We start from the raw sequence: 21,158 nt of genomic DNA on the forward strand, positions 1-21,158 counted from the left end.
GACTGAATCTTCATTTTCTCGAACTAATCCTTTAATTGACCTTTTTCATTTGTGAAAACACAAACTCTTGCACAATTCTTATATAAAATAAATTTAAGAGCAGGCTGCTGACAAAAAAAATCTCTCGGTCTGTTTTTAAGAAGTGTCTTTTACACTCTTCTCATGGTTGAAGGAGTTTGAGGGAGAAAGTCTAAAATATTTAATCCTGAAAAATGTTACACCTTCAACATGGAGGCTTCAGGTCTGGACAAAACAAGACAAGAACAGGCAACGAGGCATAAAAACTCACTAGGTGGTGCCAGAGCTGCTCATCTGTGTTCCTTGTCTTTCAAACACAACCACTCCTGTGTGCAGCGCTGAGCGAGACGCTCTCTTCACTACAACCGGTCGTTTATTCCTTCTGCTGAGCTGCAGCTGCCTCTGAAATGGAAACACAAAGTCAACATTTAATTAAACATCACTCTCAGAGAGCATCAGCGGAGTGCTGATTACTGTCATTACTAATTTATAAACTTATCTTTGATTAATCAACTCATCCGTAACCATCAAAGAGAAAGTTTCATTCAACTGGATAAATAATTACTAAACCATGAAGAGTTTATTTATATTTAATGGAAATTTTTTAAATTTAATTATCCATTAATGAAGTAAGGTTTAGCACGAGATCTTATAGTTGAAAACACTTACTTTGTAGAAGAGGGTTCACATGCTCCAGATTTGCCATCACAGAGTACCCGGTGCTGCAAAGTGAGCTCCATTTCTTTCACAAATTGTTTGCTGAACTTGTTACTCGTTGAAACGACTTAAAATGTGCATTTTCCAGAATTTTGTGCATTTCAGAGCAGTGATTTCCAAAGAAAAATCTCATTTTGGTCGATTGCGAATGCAGATGTATGCAGATTTTCATCCACCTAATAGCAGAGCACATTAAGTCTCTCCTGTAGCGGAATCAACATATGTGAACTGTTGTCGTCAAAAATAAGAAAATTACTTCAACATTTAAGTTAAAGTGTGGGCTTACCAGCTGCAGATATGTTCATTTCTAATACCGATAGTTTATTTTAAAGCATTTATGTGGCGATACAGATGACGTGTCGATATTACTGTGCATCCCCAGTCACCTGAAGGCTCAAAAGATGATTTACAGGACAGAAAGCAGCACAAAATTTCATGTATTTTTACAGACTTTTCTCAAATTTCTGCTTTCAAATTTCTCAAAAATTCAATCTAAGCTTCTAAAAGCTACTCAGACAAAACACAAAGAAAACAAAACCACTCATCAGTTGAAATGGTCATACCCGGGGGCATATAAAACCAGTGACGAGGTGTCGCAAGAGACATTCCTTCCTTTGTATTAAGGAGTCACGAGACAAAAAGGTCGTAAACCTCTGATTCACATGTAGAGAATAAAACAGTAAAACTTTCTTCCCTCAGTCACACAGTGACCGTCATGACGGTCACACAGTCATAAACCAGTTAATGAACAGCTTCACAGGCAGTCATGTGTTGTAACAGATCATTTTATTAAAAAAAGATGTATTTGTATAGATGCAGACATGTTCAGTTTAAATACAATCTAAAATTAATCTTTTATATATTTATATTTTTTTCATAATACTGTGAATGGACTACTTTTAAAACAATTTGCATCTAGTAATAATCCTATGACCAAGTAGCAATTAGCACGGCAGCTACGACGAAAGCAGACTGTAGAGTTTGTATACAAATACACAACGCACAAACAATAAAACACACATATTTGCAAACTTCCTGGTCTGTATCAACTCCTCATAAATAATGTAAATCCAACGACTGTGAACGAGGAGGACAGCTCGAACGTTGTTCACCGGTCACCTTCTCTTCTCCGTTCCTCATAAATACAAAACACTTTCCTGGTCGGGAGCCGGCTGGTCGGGTGTTAGTTTGTCTGGAGTGTTTTCAGTTTGAGTCCTCCAGGCTGCTGCTTTTCTGCTCCGAGCCGCATTTGCAGAGCCGGACCATGATGCTTTGCAGGCTGGGCTCCACAATACCGAGCAGCGGCCTTTGGGAAGGGTCCCCGTTCCAGCAGGCCTCCATCAGCTGCCAGCACTCCTCGTCGAAACTGGACAACCGCTCGGGCCTGGCTCCTGGAGACGACACAAGTGAGACGTCAAGGCTTAGTGTTTGAAGACTGACATGTTTTCCATTTCTATTCGTCTACATGATAGAGAGACCGCTTGAAAAGGAGGGTGCTGGCCTGCTTACAAGCAAACTGGTGTGGTTCATTGTGGTTTAAAAGCAAACCAACCAACCACAAGATGTTTTGACAGTAGATGTGATTTTAACTGCGCATTTACCGTCAAGAAAGCGTTCTGTATGAGTTATAAGGATCAACAAAACTGTCCAATCAGTGAGAGTTTGTAAAAAAGTCAATAACTTGTATTTTACTTGGTCCAGCCCGAACGAATTGAGCTGCAGGTGTGAAAGCGTTCTGTTTATGTTTGTTTACCTTTTTTAACGTTATTCCAGAGCTGGTCCTTACTGGAGCATTTCTCAAAGGCTTCTGGGAGTTTCACTGAACCAGTGCAGAGGTACCAGAAAAGGATCCCGAAGGCGTAGACATCCACAGAGTTATCATACTTTCCTGTGAGGAGAAGCGTCACAATGGAGAGAAAACCTTTGAACATCTCACAACATTCCTGCACAATTGGGTACAATGATGACATAAGACATAATTCCTCCTCTTATGAGATTTCGTCCGTAACAGTTCACGTAACATGGTTTTCCCCTCAAGAATGTAAACACACTTTTGTGAGCCACCAGTAGCTGCTTGTTCACACAGCTGTGACCATTTAAACAGTTTGAAGCTGTGATTAAATTATGGCCCGTGTGACCGCTCAGTGACGTACCTGTGAACAGCTCTGGAGCCATGTGGATGGGCGTTCCAACGATGCTGCCAGACATCATGGCCTCTGGTTTACAGAAGCCCAGGTCTGTGATCTTTGCACGATTCTGTTTGTCCAACTGGAAAAAAATTAATTAAAAGAGTGCATATAACAATTTTCTTTTCCAGGAAAATATTAGTATCAATCAGAAGCTGTTGTAAGAACTTAAAGGGATTTGTCAGGTGCTGTCTTTAAACACACCATTTAAAGTTTGTTTTAAACACTTTGGTGTGGCGAGCCACCAGCACGAAGCGTCAGTACTGAACGACCTGGGAATGACACCCAACAATCAACCATCTTTGTCTTGAATCTCTGTCACTCAGAAATGTCCTGAACATAGCAAAATACTAAGAGAAGAGGGGCAGAGGGCTCTCTGCAGACACACACACACTTCTATCGGTCATAAGTGATGATTGTGAGGGGTTACTTTGTTATGAGTCTATATATTGTTTTTAGGGAAATCATGCATAGTGTATCTTTAAAAGTTGCAGGTCTGTTCTTTAATATAAACAAGAAAACAAAAAGCTTTGCATGATACCAAGACTACCGTTGATCTCCAACATCTTTAGTTTCTGATGTTCAGATAGTAGAATAAGATGGCAGCTGGTGTGAAAACATCACTATCATCTGAAATATCCCCCAAAAGAAATCTATGAGTCAGTTTACGGTGAGAAATACACACTGTAGGAGCTAGATAGTGAATCATTTATATCTACAATGTTTAAATGTTGTTCATAAAGTTTGAGCTGGGTCCCCGGCTCTATTGTTCAGCTACTGTGTTGAAGTGATTAACAGCAGGTGTGTCAGAAAAATGAAGTAAAAGTTATACTGGGCCAATTGTATACGTCATTGTATAGTTCATCCCTGCGGTGTTGTGATACATCTAGTACAGACATGGTGACGAATTAAAGGAAAAACCTGAATAAATGAGTGGAGAAACATTACAAAAGGTGGCTCTGTTACGCTGCGGGGGGCATGGTTTGAGTCCACTTGTCCCTCTAGGGAGAGGGTCACTGCAAATCAATACAAAGTTGTTCTGCATGATCACTTTTATCCTATAACGAAACATTTCTAACCTGATGGGAGTGGTCTCTTCCAGGATGACAATGCCCCCATCCATGGGTCATGAGGGTTCACTGAATGGTTTGATGAGTGTGAAAATGATATGATGCAGCCTTCACAGTCACCAGATCTTAACCCAAACACCTTACTGTGACACTTTATGTTGGTTTTTCCTTTAATTTGTCACCCATCTGTGCTCATAAAAGCAAAGCACAGAAACAGAAAACACCTCAGAAGTCATAGGCTCTATACTTGTGCTGATCTTACCAGAACATTTTTTAGCTTTATGTCTCGGTGCAGGAGGCCCTGACCGTGCAGGAAGCGGATCCCTTCCACCACATCCAGAGCGATCTGAAGTCTCTCCCTCAGTGATAAGCCAGCCTGGCAGAGACGAAGACAGAAAAGTAGAAAGAGTGAGATGGAAGATTAAGTTTGTGTTTAAGTAACACATGTCTGTTTCTAATCACTGCATCATCAAGTCACCTTCAGGCCTGTATAGAGGTCCCTGTGCAGCCGCTCCATGATGAGCAGCACGGCGATGCTGGAGCCGCCTCCGTAGGTGTAATCGATTACAGAGCCGTGCAGGTCGACGAGACGCTCATGCTTGGGCAGAGTCCTGAAGGAAAAATGGTTAATTTATATTTTTATTTATTTTATTTGTCCTTCATTTAATCAGGCAAGTCATTAGGAACATATTATTTTTTACAATGGCAGCCTGTCATATTATCATAACACAACCACTTTTTCTGTTGAAGTGACAGAATATTGATGAATGTTTGTCCACGTGACGCAGCCTCAGTCCTGCATTCCTCAGGTTTATGGCAGTTGGAGCAGGTGAGCATTAATAAGACAAGCTGGCACGTTTGCCATGATGACACAGAACCGCCTCGAGGCTTCAACAGTCAAAACTAGTTTTTGTACAGTGGGTGGAGTTTGGCCTTTATAACAAGTCAGCTGTCAAGTCCACTGAATAGAGTTCTGCTCTTGATAAATCCACTTTTAAGACTTGCTCAAGCTGCTTGAAAATTCACATGCACACCTCACAGTGTCAGTAAAATACACAGCCAGCTGTGACGAGTGTTCAGTGTGAAGAATTAAAATAAGTTTTAGACACACAGCTGTTGAGACCACACCACAGCAGCTGTCTGCGTGTGTGATGTTTACACGCTCACTCTCACTAACTCACCTCGTGTAGTGAAACTCCAAAGCCAGGTCGTTCCAGTGTTTATCGTCAGGTGGTACCACAGACTTTAAGGCGCACGGGTAGCGTCCTCCCCAGCTGTCACACAGGTACACGACTCCGTACTGGCCCCGACCCAGCTCTCGCCCCAGTTTAGGCTTGCCTGTCAGAAAACAATGCAGTCGTGAGCCTCGAAAATGTGATTTGCTGACTGTTACTCGATTCAAAATTTGAGCTTCACTGAGCTAAAAGGGGAAGTTTTTCTGTGTTCAGCTTAAATCTAAGTTCATGACTTGACAGCGAAGTAGGAGACATCTCATGTCCAGTAGTTTGTTTGTTTTTTTTAAACGGAGCAGAGGTCTGGTGGAGATATTAAAGGTCATAAATGGCCGTGAGCAATAGATACAATTAGCATAATCAAAAGTAAACGGTATGTTGTTGTTAGTGGAGCAGTTTCACTTGATGTGTGTGAACAATGGGAGGGTTTGGTGGTGACTCACCGTGTAGCAGCACATCTCTGAGGGAGCGGCTCTCCAGGGACAGGCGGGCCAGCCGTGGGGCGTGGTCCTTTCTCACACGCAGCCACAGGTCCTCAGTGCGCTCCAGTCGCCCCGTGTGCCCTTCCTCCAGCTACGAACACAAACACATGACATTACATCTCATGGTTAGCATTAACAGCAGCTGCTAAGTGACTGGTTTCATTTGTTAACGGTTATTTCATTTTTGCAAAATGGTGGTTTATGTTTTTGCAGTTGTGATTTTATTTCTGAGTGTGTCTGAACTGCATGTTCTTGGTCCATCCTGTTGCATCTAAAACTGTCACGTTCTCACTGACTTCAGGCCAGCTGCCTTTGACCTCTGTGGCGATGTCGTCATTTGTCAGACTGGTTAATGCACATCGAGTCACTCCTCGATGTATTTCATTTTTTTTGTTGAGTTCTCATCGCCAGTGTTTACTTTGCGCTGAGCTTTAACTTTAAAGTCAACATGAGAACAAACATGTTGGGAAGTTTGCTCACTACACTGCAACCCTGAGAGTGAGGCACCAAATGTATGTAGGTGGTGATTTTTTTTTGTTTTTGTCTACTCTGAACTGAACTGCCACCAAGTCTGCTTTGATAGAAATGATAAAATATGATAGTTTGCATGCAGCATGTTGTCAACAAACCGAGTCAGGTCTGAAAGCAGAATCTCTAATGTGCAGGAGCGCACTGAACCAAAGGAAAATGGGTATAAACAGATGCCTGAAAATCTGACCCACATTGTTGCAAAGTGGGGGATCTTAGATCTTGTCTTTGTCATCTTTTCACTACAGTAAAAATGATCCTGCTTTTAAATTCCTGTGCGATGAGGAAAGCTTTCCTCTGACAATTCTCTCTACTTTGCACATTCAAGAGCTCCTCTGTGACAAACTGCATACCAACATACTGCAGGCCAGAGTTTCTGCCTCTGTTAGTCACAGACAGGAATGTGACAGTAGTATAATGTTATTTTATTGGGTTGACTTTTTTGCAGGGCACTCAGTCAAATAAATAAATGAAATTAGGATATTTCTGTAAGTCAAGAGCCCTGCACATACAAAGCATTGCCAAATCATGTCTTCCATAAGACTGCCACGATCAGCCAGTGTATTTGTGTAACTGCATTAGGAGTGAAGAATTAGCGAGCATGGAAATGCAGCCAGTGATGTGACACACACTGCAAGTCATGTGATGATTCTCATCACAGCAATTTGACTGAAAAGGATTTGTCAAGGACCTCATGGAGGAGGTCGCAGCAATTAGCATATCGGAGCTTAAAAGGCAAAACATTTCATGTGAAGAGAAATAAATACGCTGTAGCACGAGCTGTGCGGCGCCTGAGAGCCAATAAAAGCTCTCTATAGAGAGGACATTGAGGGCATGACGGGGATTTCACACAGTTTAATGAAGCAATGTAGTCTATTCGAAAAAATATAAGACAATATTTGTCTTCCAAACCGCTCAAGTGAATCAACAAAGAATTAGCACAAACCTTTTTTTCTGCTCAGGTGATTAATGTCACACTCATTCAAAGCTACAATAAACATAGTGTCTGGCTGCGTTTCTCCAAAAGCTGAGGTGGCTCCAACTTTTTCGCTGAAGCCAACTGCATGTTTTTTGCAGAACTCCCTGCAGCCAACACAGCCACAGCCAAAACAGACTGCCCTCATTAAAATGAATGGGAAGACCTGCGTTTACGCCACACCACCTGATTTGATCTGAAACCAGCCTTAAAGGGGCTCTATTTAGCAATTTCTAACAATTTACATGTGTTCATCAGTTTTTTATTGGCCATGAGCAGATTGTAACGTGACGTGAAAAATCAGACCTACCCCGTCTCTCTCAGTTGCCTACAAAAGCCTGTGGACGATTAGTTTAAGTTGTTTAATGCTGCTGGACTGTGGATTTCTTTGTGAGGACTCGGGTAGAATTTATGTAGGGTCTCGAGTGCCTCTCTCTGCTCCGCTAACAGAGAGCAACAGTAGCTAGCGTAAACTAATGGGTGGCTTTCAGCACAAAACTGAAGTTCCAATGAGACCCTTCAATGTGGTTAAATCCTACTAAATCATTATTAAAAAAATGTTTTAATCAAATATAATATTTTATGACCAAAAAGAGGTGTAAACTGAAGCCTATAAGCTTAATCTGGCTACCTTTAATACTTCATAAGAACAACCTAACAAAAAATTAATAAAATATGATAGAACAGTGAACAACAAATTATATGGTCAGGGAAAAAAGAGTTTTTAAGTTATATATTTAACGAAAAGTAGGAATACAACAGGGCACAGAACTACAAGAAAGAGGAAGAGTTCACCTGGCGTAGAGATGCTGCAAAGGCCTCATGGGAGCTGTTGAGGCGGGTTCTGAACTGGGAGCAGATGCTTCTGGCTAGTTTGGCAGCACTGAGACTTTCTATGGCGTCCTGGGCCACTTTCCGCTTCCACTCTGGCGTGATGGCAGGAGGGTTCACGAACGTTATCCTGTGGATTATCTAGAAACGAGACACAGAGTGGGGTTAGGGTTAGGGTTAAGTCACCACGCTGTTTGAAACCGGCTGAAATTCATTCGACTCTGACCTGCTTGATTTGCTCCCAGAAGAGTCTCGTGACAGAGGATCCTGAAGTAAAGGTGACCTCTACATGATAGGCAGCATTTAATAACTGGGACAGAAAGAAAATTAAGTAAATGTGCAGGAAAACACACAAAGTACCAGTAAATGTCATCCGAGGCCTCTGGCACTGAAGTTAAGTGGCGTTGATGCAGGATAATGAGGTTTACAAATTCTTCTTTAAATGTTTCTTTGTTTATTTGAATATTTATTCTGCTTCTGAGCATCTGTGTGACCCCATGTTGAACCCTTTGTTTGGTTTACTTCTGTTAGTTCACACTTAAGTATAAATGGTTAAATAAATAGTGGAGAGAGGAGACAGAACAGGGCTGTTGATTCATCTGACAACACATTTAAACATTTTCATACTTAATCTTAACAAGCGCACTAAATAGAGATCCTGTTTTGTGTTTTTTTTAACAAACCTGTTTGAGGTGATTGGAAGTGATATTGTGGACAGAGGATTCGATGTGAGACTTCTCCAGACTGTTGAGACATCGCTCAAGAGTTCCTACGAAGCTCTCCCTCAAATAGTCCACAGAGCTGATGAGCTTATTCGCCACGGCCTGATTCAAACGGACTACTATCAGCTCCTGGATCTGGTGGATGCAAGATTTGATCTCCTTTGACGTAACAGGTTCTCCATTAGTTGTTACAATGATGTCTGCAATTGACAGAAAGAAAGAGATGGAGAGTTTGACGGGTTAAGATGCACTGTATGTAACCAAGCGCTACAGAGAAATACTCATTAATCAGTGTTGTCAGATATTAGTATGGAAGTCACTTTCAATCAATTATTATCACAATATTATTTTAAGTCGACATCGCCGAGCCCTTAATTGCATAATACAGAGAAGTGTTTGGTTTTTTTTATTCTACACTGATTGATATAAAAGGGGTGGACAAAAAAATAGAAACACCTCTGTATAACACAATATAACTCAACAGAACAACAAACTGCGGCTTCCGAACCAACCACAAAGTTAAATCAACACCTAGAGCGCATACCTCCGCCAAGGTCCTACAGTCCACCTTAATTCAATCGAGCCTGAGCCAGTGTCACATAAAACATATTTAAATCCTCTTGATCCAAATTATACTCACTCATAGATACCAGCCACCTAAACACGCCTGATTTTTTTTCCATCAAGATCCATGCATTATTCCCCAAGAAATTAACGAAAAAGTAAATGGGGTCTATTCTGGGTTGAGACCCATCCTCCATCCAGGTTTCATGGAATTAATATTTTTTGTGTAATCCTGCTGACAAGCCAACCAACAAGCAAACAAACATAACACAACAAAAACTTAACATCATTACCTTCATGAAGGGAGATTTTATTGCAGGACTGTTAGTTTAAGCTATGTGTGCCTTGTGAAGTGCCAATTGAGTGTACATTCAGAACCAGTAACTTGAGGTTATCTATTTTCGGATCACTCGTATTGCATGAAGAGTGATTTTCATGTGTTCTGTTTTGATGGTTTTGCTTCCAGAAAATGGATGACAAATTTTCCAAACTAATTCTGGAGAACTGTACAGAACGGAAAGAAGCAGAACACAATAACCAGTGAAAGGCCTTTCTCAGCTACTCTCGACCAGAGACGGTGAAAAATTTATGGGCAGATTGTGAAATGCAGCTGACTCAGCAATGTGTCTGTAGGTCTGACTAGAGTCTAAAGACAGTAAAGAGGTAATTCATGCTACAGACTAGAAAACCCAATAAAGACAAGTTAGTTGTCTGCTTCAACTCCCTCAAAGACACAAAGGTCACAAATCCTAAACAGACAAAATGAAAAAAGTCTGGGTACCACGAGCCAGACATTTTCAGCAATTGTAAAATAATAAAGAGGGAATATTTTCTCATTAAGTTGAAGATGTAAGAGCATAAAAGATAAAAAGCCACACATGTGGTCATTTCTGAGTGATCCAATGTGAAATTGCAGATTCAATGATATGATTTTGTGCATCTCAAGAGGAGAAAACAACTGCTCATGTATTTTCAAACAGGGGCTTAAGTGAAGAGATTAAATCACTTTTTCAGAGTTTAAAAAACTTTTTCATAATAACATCAGACCACTTCACTTCTGGATTGAATCCAAACAATGTCAGAAATGTCTTTATGGAAAAAAAGCAAGTAAATTAAAACATTTAAAAAGGATCACAGCTTTGTCTGCTTAATTTGAAGTCACAATCTGAAGCATGTGAGCTGTAAAAACATAACTCAATAGTGAGTGTGTGTAGTAAGCATGCCAAAAATTCTTTGCTTTTTCTAAGAAGTCTGACAGCAGCAGAGACAGAAATCTATAAATTAACTTTGCTGGCCAGACAAGACCATTTATAATGTTTTCGAGATCGATATCTTCATAAATAATATGGAAAATCTTAAACAACCACAGGGAGGAAACCCCACCTGCCTCGTGGCGTTTATCCAAAGTGCTCACTAACCTGTAAACTCCAGGTTGGCAGCGTCCTCCAGCAGCTGCTCCTTCATGCTGCTCAGTGTCTCCACAATCATCTCCTTCATCTCCTCCTGTTTGCGGTTTGCGATGGCCATGAGGGAGGTGAAGAGTTCACCCTCTTTCTCACGAGTGTACTCCAGCCTGCGTGGCGTTATCTGCAGGTCCCTCTGCATGTCAAAGGCCTGCAGGGAAGGGGAGCAGAAGGAACAACGGTCTGTTGGTGATTTTTCACGGGCTCACTGGGTCAAAGCAGACTGAAACTAAGCAGCTCTTGCAGTGGGATTAACTACTATCACACGACGATGAAGCAGTGAAACAATCACAGACTTGTATCATCCTCTTACCTGGTTAATGAAGAGATCTAGACAGCGACAATGAATCCCATTAAGCAGGTTGGCGGCCTCCACCTGTTGGTTCTGAAGCACTTGGCGAGTAAAAGGCACCAGCAACCGATGCAGTCTTTCGAAAGCCTCACCCAGCATGCTCTGGGGTTTGGCACCTGGTGTGGGCATCTGTGTAGGGGCGCCACAGGAGCAGTTTCCTGTCGGGCCACTGAGGAAGCCGAGGGAGAGAAGCTGCTTATGGAGGGCGCTCTTCTCCCTCTCCTTTTCCTTCTCGGCACGGCGGCCAGGTTCTGGGGAGGCTGCTGGTATGGTGTCAGGGATACGAACAAAACAGATGGGAAAGGAGAGCATCTCTTTGACCTTCCAGAGCTCAGCCGCCTGCTCTGTGCTTAGAGAGTCCTGGTTGATGGCGTAAAGTATGATGGGGATCACGTTACGAGTACAGTCTTCCAGGGCTTCTTCTATGGGCTGGACACTCGGACAGGGCACCACCATGACCTTTGCTTCCTGAGGACGAAACACAAAGAAACAATAGGAAATGTTACTTTCATTTCAAGCAATTTGGTTTATATACAGGAAATTATTAGGAAATGAGGTTCTGTAAAAAAGCCCAGCTGACCCAAATCAAACAAAAACTAATTTTGACATTTACTCTGAGTGAAATTCAGCCATGCAGACACCACTAGAAGGATACCACTGTATTTAGTTGCCACATTTTTGCTGCAGCCTGCCATTGAACAAAAAATGAAGGTAAAGGGAATTTAAAGCTGCTTTGGCCTGTCACGATAAATACTTTTGTTGAATGATATATTGTCCCATAAACACTTTTTAAGATTTTATTTACACCCTCAAAGCTTGGTCGATCTCGTGCACCAACTTCCAACAGGGTGCGCGCTAACGTGTTTAGCTTAGCTGTTACAATTAAGATTTCAGCCAACCAATTTACGGCAGAAAATGTTCACACGGATACCACTGCCACAGGAAGAAAAGAACAAGTACACACACATCACATGCTCCTTCTATTCCTGAACACAGAATGGTAAATAAATATTTGTGCTGGTCTTGGGAAAGTCTGCGACAGGGCAGAAACATGACACAACTCAAAAGGTTTTCTTAACCCTTGATAAATAACGACATTAACAAAAATAGACTCAGAGACAGCTTGAGAGGGAGACCATGACGAGGGAAAAGACAGCCAGAGAAAAGAGGCAAAAATGACCCGCAGCTGCACAAAGGAGACAGTCAGTCCTGTCTCCAAGAAACAAGAGCGGAGCCCATCTGAGCAGTCTCTTTGGAACAAAGATAGCCTGCAAACATTTTGTTCACAACCAATCAGAATCAATTTAATGTTTGAATTGGCTCAATGTAGTTCCTTTTCAACAACAACCCTTCAAGGAAATGTCTGTGGCCTGTTTTGAAGCTACTATTTTGTTTCTCAGTGTCAGTATTAATGCATCCGTCTGACCCAGCTCTACAAAGTGCCACAGTCAAGACAAACAGCCATGTAAGAAAATATCATTTTTAGCATTAGCATATTTTAAGCGTGACTGCTAATATCACAGGTCTTCGCTAACAAGCAGACTTCCTCATGCGAATTCATAGAGCGATGGATATGAACATAACAGAATGTGTACCTCAAAAGTATTTTAGAAATGTGGTGATAGGATAGCGCCTTTTATGTCATCTGGCTGCTTAAGTTGAGCCTGGAAGCATGGGTAAACTCGAGGATGAAGAGAACGTTAATTAAGTCGGTTCTCATCTGTTGGCCTCTAAAACAGTCTACTGTGATTATTGCAGGAGTGTGTGAATACCACAGTGAGCAGAGAGATTCTGTGCCTTTGTTTACTCCAACCTAAACATGTTCAACTCTTTTTCATTCAGCAGAAACATAAAGACTGACACTGCTTTAGTTTGCGACCGACTTACTTTTAACTGCCTGGCTGATGAAAAATTGTGGATTCACAACTATTCCAAGTTTTAGATTATTTAATTTTCTTTGAAAGCAGCAGACTTAAGTAAAAAAAAGAACTTCAAAAACATTCAATCATTCTGTCTCTCATCTATGATAAAGCATGATAATATTACAAACAATAACTCTGCTGTTAAAGTCTCTGAGGTGCTCTCAAGTGTGACCAACTTTCTGACCCAAATAAGGGATTGCAGGTGTCACCGCCTTTCAGAGTCACTTGTGAAAATGACTGGATTTACTTCCAGACATTTTCTTTCCAGGTGTTCACCTATAACGCTGATCTGTTTTAGAGATCGGACTCTGATGGACCTTGAAGCAGCAATGTAAGAACTTATCTCAGCTATACCAACACACTGTTAAAACAATGACAGACAATGAAGAATCTCATGCAAACAATGCAATGTAATGCAAGTCTAATTTGAGTTATTCCACAATACTAATTGGAGTATTAATGTGCGCTTTTGAAGATGCAGTTAATGTTTATGTGTATAATGTGTGTCAAAAATTACCACAAACTGATTTTTATGGTTAAAAACAGTTGTGATCTGTGTTTTTTTTCTTCGACACAGCTCACACAAAATCCTGACTTTTACAAAACTAAAAACCAAATCGTTTTCTGTAACCTACCAAACAAGCAGTGTCCCAGAATTCAGTGGTAACCATGGCAACTTCATCACAGCAAAGGGTTTGGGATTTTTTAACATGACCTAGTCATGTGAATCGCACCAGACCCGTAGCATTACGTAAGGGGGTTGGGCGGGTGGGCTGCTCTGAGGCAGAGTGAGGCCTAGTTTCTGAGGTTTTGTGACGCTCGCTCAGAGGCCTTGGTCTAAAGGATTAGGCGCTAATTTCCTCGTGTCACACATGAGAAGGAATGACTACAATCGTTACACCATGCTTAATCAATTCACTCCCACAAGACAGTGTGATTTTAAGGTCCATACCATTGCGGCCAAACAATTCTTCCTTTTTCACATAACTTCATCGGTAACCTGTGAATCTGTTTTAAAGAAGAGCGCAAAACCTGAACGTGAGAAAAGCAACTGGAAAAGAATGCATTTCTTAAGAGTAGCACAAATCAGGTAAAGTTAAACACTGAACAACACAGGAAATAATCAGCTCTGCTCTGTAATCTGTTACTGCTAAGCTGTGTGAGCACAAAGATGTTGTTTTCCACACAACACCAGCACTAATTTAAGTGCATTGTGAATAAAATGACTTTTCCTCAACTAATGTCCCTAAAACTCCTCCAAACCTCATTGCATCATTATAGCATCACAATATGAATTTTCTCAGTGATGACTGTAATGTCATTTAATCTGTTCTTGTCATGGGATATTTCACAGACATGCTCAAAGAATATGCAGGACCTTGCAAAGGCTTTGGCTTTACCTGAAGTTTCCTCTCCAACTATAGAAATGTGCTATTGATTCTCCAAATCATGACCGAAATAACTGAACTGAAACTGACATGCTGCACATCAGTCTGCAGCGGTATCCTCCAATCGATGCAAGAATGCGTGCATATACAAAAATATTTTAGTGTTGATTCACTGAACACCTGTTTTTGCTAATTAATCATTAATTAATAATTTAATCTAATTATGTGATACTATGGGTGCCATAGAGCTGTAACAAAAAAATAGTAATGTACTGATCCCAACATTTGATGTGGCTCATATCGGTTCCAGTGAAAGCTTCCAGAGACCACCATCTCTCATCCAAGAATGTTCTGCCTCAGCTCACCCCTATTCTACAAAAAAATAAAGCAGTGAGCAACATGGTCCCATCGCCAAGCCTTACTGTATGTAAATGGAAACTCTGAGTGAAAGTGTGGAAGTCCAAGAAGAGGAAACAAAGTGATGCCAAAAAGGACCAGTACCACATAAATGGTTTCATGTCAAACTTCTTGTTTAAACTATGAGGGGATACAATATTGAGAGAGCAGGTTTCTGTGATTTAAAGCCCACCTGTAGCAGTGGATGATGCAGGGTGATCTCCAGCTCTGCTAGCCTGTGGGCTGGGTCCTCGCATTCCTCGTGAATCTCCAAGTCTTCCCGGGGCACCGTATCCCAGCGGCCGCAGTTAGCCGCCAGCTGGTGCACAAGCTCATACTGGCCGGGCAGCGCCAAACTCAGCCGCGTCTGTCTCCCATGGGTGAAACACAGCTTGCGCCTCTTGCAGACAGTGCCCTGGACTCCTTCACAAGCCTCTCCGGCCTCAGGGCCCAGCGGCAACAGCCTCTCTCCCAGAAGGCAGTTGAGCAGCTGGTAGCGGGCAGCACAGTCCTGGCCGAGTACCAGGATGTACGGGGCAGCGCCCACAGTGTTGCGTAGGAACTCTTCTTCATGGCCCGGGAAAGAGATGCAGCTTAACTGGCCTGGGGAAACAGAAGATGAAACAGTTTATGATATTTAGAGGTGGCTGAGAACAGAGCTTGGTTATCTTCAGCCTTATCAGTAACCCAAAACAACACTGTTCACTCGGGCACTCAATGACACAGTATCCTTTATATCAGAGCTTAATTTCCAGAGTATACAGTACAATCACTGTTCCATTGTAGAGATACTAAAACATTTCCGATCAGATATTTTTCTTTGGATTACTATTCCCCGATCTAACCCTAAGATGTGGCGAACACACAGAAGAACCAATTCAACCTCATTATTGAGGGTATCAGACATAATCCTCAGTGATGCTGAGTCACGGTGTAAAAAGGTTATATAACAAAAGAGAGAAGAGAGCAGCAATGGCCTACTTTTTATTCCAGTGCAGTCCTTTTTAAACATACATGTGTTCTTACTGTAACTCTAATCTTGCATTCCCCTACACATAATCACCCCATCACCTAACATGACGCACTAAACCCTATTGTTTCAGACAGACCTGTGCAGAGCATTTGACGGCATGACTTGCACGAAGTGGATAGACTATGCTGAACAGTCAGTGCAGATCTATGCATAACCAAAACATCAGATCAAGAAGTATTGTAGGATCTTTCTGCATCATGTGATGCACATTTTTGTCCAGATAAGTGGCCTAAGTGTAACCAATACATTTGCTAGATGAATCTGGTTAGCAGGTGAAGACACGGGTTAGCTTTGCCCATGAAAGGCAACATTACAGTCTCATTTTTCTGTTGATTATGGCTAATCTTAAGATTAACATTGTTCATTCAACACTGAGGAAAATCATTTTAACCCTCTCAGCATACTAGCCACTCCGGTAGCTGTGATGTATTACAATTTATCTGCATACCATCACTACTGTGTGTTAAAGCTGTGTTTCAAGGAAGTACTCATCACAGAGCAGTGAAAAACATTTTACAAAGCAATCTTAGTCTGGGGTGGTTGTAATGGAGAAGTGTGATACATCAATATGTAACAGTGAACCATACACTCATTTTTAAGTTGGACTCAAAGCCACTAAAATATGCTGACAGTACACCTAGTTATTGACAAACACATGAGGCACATTTAATGCAAAATAAAAGAAAAAGTGTCTGATGTCTACAGCTCTCAGCCAGCTTGTGGGTGCAGAAATCTCAGCATATTTGATGCACTTCAGTCTTCTCATGCTTCAGAGAGGGGGCTTAATCTCTTTAGTTTTCCTAACCCTTATTAAAGCTTTTTTCTTCACTTGGCAGCAGCCATTTGTTCCTTTTGTTTCACTACAGGACACAGAAGTGTAACACAGCTATGGGTATTCAGCACGAAAGGGGTTGTTGAGCTGCTGCAGCTGCATGTGTTCAAAACCTACCTGCCTCCAGAGAAGCTGACTCCGAGCTCATGGTCGATGCACAAGCATTGCTGTAATTTTGCCTTATTTCCCGGAAGAATAAATTAGTCTCTTTCAGGTTCTTCTTCAGCTGGATGGTGTGCTTGTTGTAGCTGTTAAATATCTTCATCAGCTCCCTAGCTAGAGGAGTCGTTTTCTGTTGTTGCACATTTCCCTCCATGGTCATCAGGTTGCTCCTCGACACCTTGAACTGAACTCTCTTCGCTGTGCGTCAATAAACCCTGATATCACACCTTTTTACTTTTTGTTACTTGCTCGTTAGTTAGTAGTCATGCTTGTCCATCCTCCTGAATCAGTCAAAGAGACACCTTTGTTTACTTCTCTTTGCTGCGACTTATTATTAACATTAGTGTGTTAGCGCTGGACAGTCAGCAGTCCCTACAGTGTGTAGTGTCAATGAATAAAGGCTAGGCATTTGTTGTGTTGTTGTTGTTATGATGTTGAAGCTAGCTAGCTGAACGCCGTTGCTCCAACGCAAGATAACTTCAGTCTTATCAGCTCGCGACGAGATTTTAACGATAAGCTAACCGCTATTTCGGCATCTTGTGTTAGCTGCCCTCTTCTAGTTCAAACTGTCTGACCGTCTGCCTGCAAACTGAGGAGTGTGTTAAAAAAAAAAAGAAAAAAGCACCGAGTCCACAATAACGTGCTAAGTAGCCTGCTGTGTTTTGCGACCTAACTAGCTTGTGGTCCAGAAAACGTTAGCGCTGCTAGCCAGAGGGCATCCCCTGCCCGTCCTCGCCTTGGCCTGGCACGGCAGACATATCCTTTAACTTCACGTAAACAGTCCAGGGCACCGCTTCACATCCGTGCAGCTCCGTGTTTAAGACCCTGACAGTTGCCTCTAGATGACAACAGGATGAGCGCGACAAAAACGTCCGGGTTTTCCTGATGAGACTCCGACGGGGGGGGGAAAGATCTTCCTAAACTGGCTCCGGCCCGGAGAAACCAGCGGACATCTTCTTCCACCGCGGAGAGCGACGACAACACACCTTAAATAAAGATCACCGTTTTGTCTTTCGGTGATGACGATGAAGAGGAGGGTCGGTGGTGGTGGTGGTGGTGGTGGTGCAGGGCGAGGTGTGTCCGAACCAAATCACATAGCTGGGGCCAAGCAATCAAATCACTGCAAAACAGAAAGTCGACACAGACAAAGTTAGGGAGAGGAAAGGGCGGGGTTCGGGATGACGCGCTGCACCCTGGGAAATGTAGGCAATATGCGTTTGATACATCTGCTGTGTACAGTGTGGATAGATGTCTTTGTAGTAAATGTGTTTCAATGCCTGTTATGTCAGTGTTTCCAATGGCAACAAAGTAAAGAGTTTATAAATGCTCAGATCATACAAAGAGCCAACAAAGAAGCTCATTTACCCCAGGAAGATCAATACAATTAGATGAGATGTGAGGATAACAAAAACAGAAAAACACCTCAAAATGTTGACTCACTGTCACTATCACTCACTGGCATCTAATCAGATAGTGCACACAGTTTTTTCAAAGTGCATATAGAGCAGCCCAGGGCTTGAATCTGACCTGTGGCCCTTCGATGCATGTCATCATCCCTCCCTCTCTACCCCTCTCCTGTCCACTCTTCAGCTATCCTATCAAATAAAGGTACAAAAATGCCCCCCAAAATAATAATGATAAAAAATAATTACATACAATCAGTTAAATAGAGGCAACAAGGAGGGTAAATACAGCAGGCAATGAGCCAGCATCATTGAGTGTCTCATAATGTCAACTTAGTTCAAGAGGCCCAATCTTATACACGAAAAGCTGTTCATTTCTCATAAAGAACATACTAATGAGCCTTTGAAGACAGTTGTATGACGTCATCTGTGGCTCTGAGGGTAGCCTTGTAGAGTATATAAGAAAACAGCCCTCATGATATGATCAGGGTTATCTCGGGTTTGGCTTGAGAATTCAAATATATGACAGAAAGCCTGTGTTACAAACCCTGGGGGTGAAGTTTGAAAACATGTGTGTTTACCAGGCACTGTGGGTAAAGCAAAAGACAATAGATGCACTGTGGGAAATCCAGTGTTTCTGGAGCATGACCCAAAAGGAATATAAGTCAGGATATACCCTTTAAGATTTAGATGGGTCCAACTTCTTTCCTGACAGTAACAGGCTTCCATAATGACCACAGTAAATATTAGGAGATAAAAAATACAAAGTATCATTCATAACCTTGCATTTCTAATTAGTTCACTGAAATGACTAATTTGTTAGCAGATTTTTTATTAAATCCAGTGTAACATGGAAAAGGTTCAGAACTGAACTGAACTGAACTGAACTGATGAACTGAACTGAACATGGAAAAGGAACAAGGAACATCTTTCTTGATAGTTTCATACACCATCATCAGCATATTAATGTCAATTCTGTGGCTAATTGTGTTCACACATGTCCACTGGTTACCACTTCACATTTCCTAAACCACTTTCATGACACCCATATACTCACACACATTTCTGCACCTCTTGTTTTGACATAAAACAGACATTTTTGCGCATAAAGACATCCACTTAACAAGCATTAGTCAAAAAGAATAGACCAATAAATTAAAGTATTATAGAGAAATTTAGAGGTAGTAAACCAGATAACCAGTTCTGGTCATTGTTGGCAGGACTCCATGCTACTAATTAGCCCCCTCTTCTGGCAAACATACTGAATTACATAAACAACACCTTAAATCAGTCGTGATGGATTACTTTTCTTAAAAGCTTAAGTGCTTTAATTTCATAAATGTAAAATAAGGTCACAAATCTTGTTGATTTATGATGTAAATATGTTGGAATGTGTCCACTGTGCGCAGTCAGACAAACCCATTAGTATTTATTGATATTATTTCCCTTAAACTATTATCCTTCCAGTACATTTTATCTGGTCTCTGTGCTATTCTTTTCTAGCCTGTCTCTTCCTGAGATGAAGTGTGTTCAGTTCATTCTGCTCCCGGGTTACAGCACTGTCTGGGCCAAGTCTGACTTGTGGGTCCAAAAGCTCTTTCATTGTTTATTTTGTGCATACTGTTCCTTTGCATGCATGAGTGAAGAAGCTCTGGCACGTTACTCAGAAAACTGAATGGCAAAGCCAGCGGGTGTTCCTGACGGGTTAGGAGGTCAATTAAGACAGACTTTCTGAGGGAGATGCCAATTGGCTCAAAGTATTAAATCTGAGTGTTGCTGAAAACTGAGGGAGTCTGTTCACCCTTTCTTGACTGAGGAGCACTCATCAGCTGTGTCTGAACTCATATTACATTATACATAGGATATTTAACATTGAATATACCTTCTAGTCGGTAGATGGAAACTTGGGATAGAGCCACTGTCTGTGTCAGGCTCTCTTTAAGTTAAACCAACTGGTTCAAATTAGTCAGCCCACGTTTTTGCAGCACGCTGATCTCTAGTGGCCCACAACTGTAATGACACTACTCATCCAGCCTCCAGCTCTTTTCTATAATTTATGTCTTTCAGTTCACTTCAGACTGCATTTTTTGGTCAAGCCGACCAAATAGTTGAATAACCAAAGACATATTCTTGCTCTATGAAGTCAGCTAGGATTAAAATGTAGTATCTGCCTAGGACGGCAGAAATCAAAGAGGAAAACTGTTATTTAAAAGGGACTGTGAGAGTCATAGCATGCAACTATAAGTGTGGCTCTTAATCATCCATGAGTAGGTATTAGTTAGTATAGTTTTTATTTTTTTTTAGTTTAGTAAGATAAGGCAGAACTTTATGAATACTGAAGGAAATTCTTGTGTCAGAGATTGCATTAATAAATAATAATAAAAGTGTATATCTCATATTGGATGTTATTATTAGTGTTGGAGGAACTATTCAGACCTCATAATGTACTCCTAATGCACATATTAGATACTATTAACAATGTATTTATGTGTAAGAAACATTTTCTGTTGTAGTCAGTCATAGTTTACCAATCTCAACTTGTAATAATTGTAATGTTGCAGGGTCAAAAACTGAAACATTTCCCTCTGAATTGTTGTAGAGTAGTTTTATAAAGTAGCATAAAATAGAAATACTTAAGTAAAACACCACAACCTCAAGTCTCAGAAAACCAAAAGTACAGTAAAAACAGTATCCTTAATTACATTCCACCTCTATTATTACATATTGAAAGGCTGTAATAAAAAACATTTGTTCTACACAATGGTCTCACACTTTTCTTTTTGTGGTGTGCTTCTTGTATGTTCCTGTGCACACCAATTGACAGCAGCATTCACACTAATGCTGTTGGCTGCATTTTATGTTCTTAATTGGCTTAGCTGCT

General features: G+C 41.3%; 1 protein-coding gene across 1 annotated transcript; it reads right to left on the minus strand.

Moving 5' to 3' along the window:
* Positions 1–1,502: 1,502 nt before the first annotated feature.
* On the minus strand, positions 1,503–18,010 carry dstyk (dual serine/threonine and tyrosine protein kinase). The gene is made up of 14 exons (XM_073468997.1): positions 16,830–18,010; positions 15,041–15,450; positions 11,103–11,609; positions 10,745–10,940; positions 8,724–8,962; positions 8,267–8,350; positions 8,005–8,181; positions 5,667–5,796; positions 5,173–5,329; positions 4,470–4,602; positions 4,254–4,367; positions 2,889–3,003; positions 2,489–2,623; positions 1,503–2,126 (listed from the first exon to the last, which is right to left on the minus strand). Exons 1-14 carry the CDS (start codon positions 17,032–17,034, stop codon positions 1,939–1,941), a joined length of 2,790 nt encoding a protein of 929 aa, XP_073325098.1. The 5' UTR covers positions 17,035–18,010; the 3' UTR covers positions 1,503–1,938.
* Positions 18,011–21,158: the final 3,148 nt, after the last annotated feature.

The sequence above is a fragment of the Pagrus major genome, chromosome 6, assembly GCF_040436345.1.
Source record: "Pagrus major chromosome 6, Pma_NU_1.0".
NCBI classification, from domain to species: Eukaryota; Metazoa; Chordata; class Actinopteri; order Spariformes; family Sparidae; genus Pagrus; species Pagrus major.

What these genes read in the sequence shown, in the direction of transcription:
- dstyk (XM_073468997.1), bottom strand. Translation starts at nt 17,034, where the DNA reads ATGACCATGGAGGGAAATGTGCAACAACAGAAAACGACTCCTCTAGCT. An exon ending in TTGCAGCATCTCTACGCCAG is followed by an intron (nt 5,797 to 8,004) that starts GTGAACTCTTCC and finishes TTGTGTTCGTAG; the next exon opens with CTGGAGGAAGGGCACACGGG. An exon ending in GGCTCCAGAGCTGTTCACAG is followed by an intron (nt 2,624 to 2,888) that starts GTACGTCACTGA and finishes TTCTCCTCACAG; the next exon opens with GAAAGTATGATAACTCTGTG.